The sequence below is a fragment of the Hordeum vulgare genome, chromosome 3H (assembly GCF_904849725.1).
Source record: "Hordeum vulgare subsp. vulgare chromosome 3H, MorexV3_pseudomolecules_assembly, whole genome shotgun sequence".
NCBI classification, from domain to species: domain Eukaryota; kingdom Viridiplantae; phylum Streptophyta; class Magnoliopsida; order Poales; family Poaceae; genus Hordeum; species Hordeum vulgare.
The window spans coordinates 554,609,852-554,617,482 of record NC_058520.1 but is presented as its reverse complement, the minus strand read 5'-3'; the positions used below and the strand labels follow the sequence as shown (position 1 = coordinate 554,617,482).

Sequence of the window (7,631 nt, the reverse complement as noted above, 5' to 3'; positions counted from 1 at the left end):
AACGTGACGGTCAACAGTTGGTCAAACTAGCAGTGTACCCACCGCATACGTGTTACGGTGACTATATTTTTACGTCAAATCGTATTCGGTGATCGTATCGAATGTATTTAAAAGTTGAGTGACCGTATTATGCACCGTGGGTGTATTTATCTCTTTAGAAAAAACGATACTTCTCTCGTAGCAGGTTCCGGGACTACCCCTGGGGCAGCCCAGTAATGCTACACATACAGACAATTACGGACTGATTTTGTTTACATGCTGACATGGCAATAGGTGATTGGAAAGAAGGAGAGTGAGGTGGGCCAGCCCGGTAGAAAATCAGGTGAGGCTGAGATTATTTATGAATGGTCCGTAATGAACCTGTAAAGACCCTGTAGGTCTAGGATTATTGGGGGCAGCCACTCGCCAGAGACGTTGCTGCTCTGTTCTCTACTACGCTGTACCGCAAGTTGGTGCCACGATTCACGTTTGGTACCTGTCGCAACGCCTGACCCGGGCCAAAGAGATACGCGGAGCTTTGCTACCAGAAAGAGGGCGAAAGGCATTTCCCAACCTGCACACCGAACCGTCAATCAACCGTAGGCGCCTGCAATATTGTCGTTAGTTCACGGCTAGCTCATTGTTTTTGTTGTTGCTCGCCTTTTTCAGGTAAATCATCAAGCTTCGCGATGCAACGATCATCACCTAAAAGCGCCTCCTACTCCACTCCCCTTTGATCTTCTGCCCTAAAAAACAGAAGATAATAAACTGAAGAACGCAACTGTCCATTTCTCTATAAACCATCCGTCCGTCTCTTTGACTTTAGAATTTACAGTTTGAGCAGGAACCTCCTTACAGCGCATATGTGCACCAGCAGCACATGGCAATCCATGAGCCATGTATCACCTTACATAATCTCTTTCCACTTAACCTACCCCCAATGAAAAAAAGAAAGAAAAAAAAACGCTGGCGTATTTTGACATGTAAAAACTAAAAAGGCCAGAAAGAATGTAAAGAAAAAGAAGAAGAAGAAGAAGAAGAAGAAGAAACTTTAAACCGAATTCTGAATGAACTTCTGTGCTGTAACCTATGTGGCCGTGATAGCAGGCATCCCGGGGTCCGGCCTGGACATGATCCTGGTGTAGAGTATGGTGTTCCAGATGTCGGGCACGCCGGGGAGGCACCAGTGGATGCAGTCGGCGTAGGTGCCAGGGTCGGCCTGCTGCTCCGGCGTGAGGATCTGCCCCTGCCGGATGGTGTGCACGGAGGTGTGCCCGTCCTTGCGCCGCTCCGACATGGTGGTGATGTCCACGAAGGTGATGGGCACCCGCGGCGCCGCCGCCCGGGTGATGTTGGACGCCACCTTGAACATGTCCCAGTCCGTCCCCAGCCATATCGGCCCGCGCCAGTTGACCAGCGGCATCGTCTCCTTCGCGCACCGGATCCCGTTCGGGTTGCCCCACACCTGCGGGCTGTTTTTCCAGACAAAAAAATCAGCCAGTTTCCCCAACGTAGTAGAATTTGCAGCTGAAAAAAGCTAGTAGAATTCACAACACTCTTCTTGTGTGGAGCAAGGTACGTAGCGCTAGCTCTAGCAGATTCGCACCATGAGCCGATCACGCAACCCAACTAATGAATCCAGTTCTATCTACACGTAAAATAGTGTTGTTGACCAACTTTAGTTGTGTACGTCTTTTGATGCGACATGCCTCCAACTCCAAGCTATCCACGGACTTGATAAACTCGTTGGATCGTGGACGCAATCCCGATTGAAATTAGTTAACAACTTCGGGATTGCTGGACACGCAAAGTAACGTGGCACCACTGCTAGCTAGCTAGTACACTTACTAGGCTCTCCTAGTGACGACATACGCGATCCTGGTTGATCCGTTCATTCACCGGTCACCATGCATGGCAGTTTCTCTGGTTACACCATATATATCTTCTCGCACACTAGCACTACGAACATAGCATCGTTGACTATAAAACACCAAGGCAAATCAAAGTGGTTTGCTTGACGGGAACTAAAACATGTATCCATCAATCTTAGGATGGAGTTAGGTAGCCAACACAGCACAAGCTTCTGTTTGATCCTCATATATAGCACGACCAAATCTGGTTAAGCAAGCAGGCCAGCATTCACCAGGCCTACGTACGTGTGATCCAAACTGGTGTATAACGCTACTCCCAATCAATACACTCGACGTAGCACCAGAAACTCTATACCACCAATACTAGCTAGGAATAATTGGATTTTATTACTACTACGCAAGAAGGAAAATCCCAAACGCTACTGGCACTACCTGCAGCCGGCTACTTGTCGTAAATAATGTGTCGTCCGTTCCAAGATCCAAAACATGCGGTCACGGGATGATCACACGGAACGATCATTGGCAGAGGTCGAAGACTATTCCACATCTCACGACGCACCAATGCGAATGCGATTACGAGCTAGCTAGTAGTAGTACGTCGCTGGCGCATGAAATGCATGATTGGTGCATCATGTACGGGGCCGGGGATTCATCCGGGACGGAAGCTTCCATCTACTCTAAGATTCATGTGCGCGGAATAATTATTTGAGCCGAGCGTCCGTCCATGTGATTGACAGGTACACGGAATTATACCCACGCATAGATACACATATGTATTTGTGTATCCTTCCTGGGGTCCTGTGGAGTAGAGAGACTAGTTCTCCATTATTAATTTCTGAGAGTGCTGCTTTGGACGACAACGAGAGGGGAGCAACTGCCCGCTCCATTGGAGGAGCATCTTCTCCTTGGACTTTTGTAAAAGAGCGTAGTGCCGAGCCCGGCCGTTTGTGTGCTCTGAGTTGTGACGCACGTCGTTAATTTGACCCCGCGTAAAGTGGAGGGGGAGAAGTGAGATCCCACCTCAACTGACATCTAAAAATTAAGACGTATCCACGTCTCGTGCACACAATTATACTTCTCACTGCAGTGCTGGTCACGACATGCGCATACCGTGCCACCGTGGTTACAGAAGTTTCCATGGCGTTCCCAATGGAATATCTCTTTGAAAAGCCCAGTACTAGCAGACTAGCAGTGGCATCATGCATGGCATGCAGTGGTGGGGTGGCATTCCTTGTGACCGTAGATTAGTCCATATACTTTATTCTAGTACGTAGTACTAGCATGTACTGCACCACGCTGTGTTGGAATATCAAACCATGCATGTGTAAACTAACGGCGTATATGTGTATCCTATAACTGGGTCACTAAACTATACGGTATAACGGTATCCAGTGCACCAACTGCAAGAGTATGCTACGTACCACATGTGTGCAGAGAGAGAGAGGGTCAACGAGCGGGTGGGCAACGTGAGGCCATGTGTTCCATCCTGATCCAGTACATACATACATACATACATGCTCTGCTAGTCGCACCGCACCTAAGAGAATGTTGCACGACCCGGCTGCTCCATCACCAGGATATATATTGCGCCATCACCGAAAAATAAAAAACCACTGGTATAGTCTTTCAAAGGTGTTCATAGGGATAGAATGTTCATACGTGCGTTCATAGGAGTGAGCTTACTTTCGTGTATATGTGTACGACTTTGATTGTACTTTGTAAAAAAAAATGACATAGTAGTAGGTTTTTAACCGGGGGAATATTCAAGCAAGCACGCCACCGGGCCCCTCAAAAAAAAAAAAAAACACGCCGCCGGGCCAGGTCTGCCACGACTGTCCGTCACATCCGTTTTCTCCCAAGACAGGGACGCGTCCGTCCGATTCCATGGCCCGGACGACTCGTTCCAGCCCCCGGAAATCGACCGTGCGGGACCCCACCACTCCGTGCGCGTCTGCAATTCCCGACGCGTGCACCGGTCTCGCCGTAGACCGGTACGCACCATGCGCTGCCGGCTTCGCCTTTTTGGCCCCTCGTCGACGCCATGCGTGTCGATCGGGCTGTAACTCGAACCTCTGGTTGTGCTAGGAATATCCATGTTTCTAACGTTTCCTACGAACTACGGTGCTGGTGCGCGTAGGTACGCGCGCCTACTGACTACGTACCACCCAGAAGAACAAAAAAACGATTTACCTAGAGTGGAACACAATACAGTAGAAACCACGGGGGGTGTAGGTAGGTAGGTAGGTAGGGGATACGGTACCTGAGGTGCAGCGGGGACATGCTCATGAAGAAGACGGACGTGCGCGCCGGGTCGATGTTGTCGTTCACCCAGCCAGCCCAGGTGTTGAGAACCTTCCGGTACGCCTCGATCCTCACCACCTCCTCATGCTCCTCCCAGTCCTGCCCGCCCGGCCTCCTGCCAATCCATCCATCAAAACCTCCGTGTCAGTCAGTGACCGTGTCGATCGTCATCGCAGCAGCGCATGTAGTTTTACTACTTCTACTTCGACCGTGCATGCATGGCATGCAGCAATTAATGTTCTCGTGTTGTGCACTCTATACATACTTGAGCTTCATGTTGAGGGTGTTCATCCACCAAATGTAGGTGTTGAAGACGAGGTAGTCGGCGTTGCGCCAGTTGGCGGCGTGCGACGCGATGGCCTCCGCGTCGATGATCCGGGTCTGGATGCTGTGGATCTTGGGGTTGTCCGAGTTGGACTCCACCAGGAACGGCGACCAGTAGAACTCCACCGTCGCGTTGAACTCCTGTTCATTATTTGTTCATCAACATGAACGAAAAACAGGATTCATTAAGAAACCACCATTTGACCTGATCAGCAGCAGGCACAAAATGACACCCTAGCTAGACGGATGGAATACGTCGTGGCAGTTGGTGCAATCGCCAAGCCGCCACCCACAGCTACGGTACAGGTAGGTACTACGCACGTACGTACGACGTCATATTTGAAAAAACCGTTGCAGCAGCAGCCGTGGGCCCTGCCGGTTGGCCAACTAGCTAAGGTTCCTTCTCCATCGTTGGGGGGCACGAACCGCCGGCCCCGGTCGAGAGATGCCGCCGTGCCATTGTTTGTAGGGTAGAATTGTAGGAGTAGAATTGTACTCACCCAGGCGTGGAAGACGACCCGCTGGTCCTCCCATGTGACGTACTTCTTGTCCGGCGACACCGCCGACTGCACCAGGCACACCATCGACTCCCACTGGTTCCGGTTCAGCGAGTCCCCCACGAACATGAACCGCTTGTTCCGGAGCCTCTCTATGAAGAGCTTCGCGTCGAACCTGCAACCCCAACATGTTAATCAAGCTTGCCGTCTCATCATGCATGCATGCATGCGTCGTCCTGCCAATCATCGGATCGGCCTGATCGATCGAGGAGAGCGAGCGCGCACCTGGGCATGTCGCACTCCTTGGGCTGCCACCGCCACTTCTGGTAGTTGTCGTCGCGGCGGCCGTTCTTCATGCACGTCACCTGCGACGTCAGGAACGAGCACTCCTCCTCGCGGTACAGCGGGTAGCTCGCGTTGTCGAACACCCACTCGCCCCTGGACAGGTCGCACGTCTCCGGCGCCCCCATCACGCCCGCCGCCACCGTCTTCTTCGCCGGCCGCTGCCGCCTCGCCTTCTTCGCCTTCTTCGGCTTCTTCACCTTGGGCGCGACCTTCCGGATCACCTCCGTCTCCGTCGCCGTCGCGTGCCCTGGACTCTCTCTCCCGTCGTCGCGCGGCAGCGCCACGGGGACGGGCCTCTCCGGAGAAGGGAGCACGTCGCGCCGCGGGGCGATGGTCTTCTCCGTGGAAGAAGAGAGCACGTCGCGCCGCGGGGTGGCGGCGGCGCGGCCGGCGTCGGAGACGACGACCGCCTGCTGCCTGACGGGCCCGGCGCGCGCGAGCGGCTCGAGGGTGACCGACCGGATGTCCTCCCCGTACATGACGATGACGAAGACGACGAAGAAGACGCCCGCCACGTAGACCGGCAGCCGCCCGCCCTTGCGCGACGCGCTGTGCTTCGCGCCGAGCGAGTCGAACGGCCCGGCGCCGGCGCCCCCGCCGGCGCCGGCCAGCGACGACTTGCGGCGGCCGGGGAATGACATGGCGCCTGCGTGCGGCCTCGCTACGCGCTGGCCCCTCTCCTTCCTCTCCCCTCCTCTTGGGTCGTCTGATGATGCGTGGCGCGGCGTTAGCTAGCCGGCTAGAGAGAGAGCGTGGGTTTACTTATGGGCGAACGGACCTGCGCCTGGGGTCAGAGCGGGGGTGCTCCCTCCCTGTGGATTTGGTGAGGCGATGAAGGCAGGAAGCCATCGCTTCTTTTCGTCGTTTCTTCTCTGTTTTCGCCGTTGAACGAGCAAGCAATTTGGGCGAGTGGCTGGATTGTCGAGAAGGATTTTATTCTCTGCCAATTTTCTGATGGCCGAAGACTCGGCCAGACGAGACGGGGCATGGAAAAACGTGGTAGAGCACGTCAGTGATGGGCTTTACAAGACTAAATTAACCAAGGCCACCCCACTTATACACACAGGTACCGGAGGGCAATTTGCTCCTCCAGAAAACCGCAAGGAAAATCGTATGTTGAAAAAACTAGTTTAGTTCTTTTCAACTATAATTATTATGGTATCAAAAAAGTACTTACTTGTGTATACGGTATACCATGTGTATTTTGTCCTTGCGGTCAACGCGATGGCTTTGCGGGCAGAGGGGCTTACGAAGGGAAACAGAGATCGGCGACATGCACACGCGTTGCGAAATGACGTGCTGGTTTTTAACATGGGAATGAAGCAGTTGGTCCTTTCTGCTTCATATCTCCATATCCCCGGTGTTGATTATTGTTGTCTGTGGGTACAATGACGTGTAGAGTTCTGGCAAGCTTTCCTTCTTCCCGATAATGCTAACTGCCGGTTTGAGACTTCTAGAACTGAAGAACTTTGCAGCGACGTGACTAACCATGACTTCGACATTATGTATATACTCCCTCCGTTTTTAAATATAAGATTTTTTAGAGATTGTACTATAAACTACATACGGATGTACATAGACATATTTTAGAATATGAATTCACTCATTTTGTTCCGTATGTAGTCTTCTAATGAAATCTCTAAAAGGTCTTATATTTTGGAACGGAGGGAGTAGTATATATCATAATCACGGTGGCTTTCGCTCGCTTCTAAATGAAAATACACACCCTGCCATTTTCTCTTCATAAACGCATATGAAGAAAAATTGCTCCCCGAGTTGCAGACAAAAGAGTTCAATTATCTTTCCCTTGGTGTAGTACAAGGAGCATTCTAATTAGGTCGTGGAGATTGTTTCAAATAATTTGTACGGGTTCGATGACCGTTCCCAACGCTTGCCAATTGTACAAGTTCAATGATTGCCCTCAAGGGTCTCTTAGGAGAATCATGACAACTTGTCTTGCATGAGGGCATGCGAAGATCACGGTAATCCTAGTGACATTTTAGTGAGTATTGTACCTTCACACCGTTCTAAATGGAGATTAGCATCCGTGAGGGTGTCAACTTCAGGATGCATCGTCGTCTCTGCATGGCTCGGTTATTTCTTACCCGAATCCTTTACTTATTCACTTTACTTTGTGATAGCCACAGTGTTTCGTGTTATACATCTTTTTATCACTTAGTTGTCTATCTTATTTAGCATAACTTGTTGGTGCACATAGGTGAGTTTAGTTGATTTAGATTTTTAGCTCAACAAATTAAATGCTACTTTTAGTCCGTATTTGTTCTAGCCTAAATCTTAATTATTTAAAGAGCAT

General features: G+C 51.1%; 1 protein-coding gene across 2 annotated transcripts; it reads right to left on the bottom strand.

Moving 5' to 3' along the window:
- Positions 1 to 743: 743 nt before the first annotated feature.
- LOC123444986 (protein trichome birefringence-like 28) lies at positions 744 to 6,345 on the bottom strand. 2 transcript variants are annotated; one of them, XM_045121895.1, is made up of 6 exons: positions 6,096 to 6,345; positions 5,258 to 6,023; positions 4,976 to 5,147; positions 4,417 to 4,616; positions 4,111 to 4,266; positions 744 to 1,451 (listed from the first exon to the last, which is right to left on the bottom strand). In XM_045121895.1, the coding sequence occupies exons 2-6, from the start codon at positions 5,956 to 5,958 to the stop codon at positions 1,067 to 1,069; spliced, it is 1,614 nt and encodes a 537-aa protein (XP_044977830.1). In that variant the 5' UTR covers positions 5,959 to 6,023; positions 6,096 to 6,345; the 3' UTR covers positions 744 to 1,066. The 2 variants fall into 2 exon arrangements, with proteins under 2 accessions (XP_044977830.1, XP_044977829.1); XM_045121894.1 differs by having other exon boundaries at positions 5,258 to 6,345.
- Between the last annotated feature and the right edge of the window lie 1,286 nt (positions 6,346 to 7,631).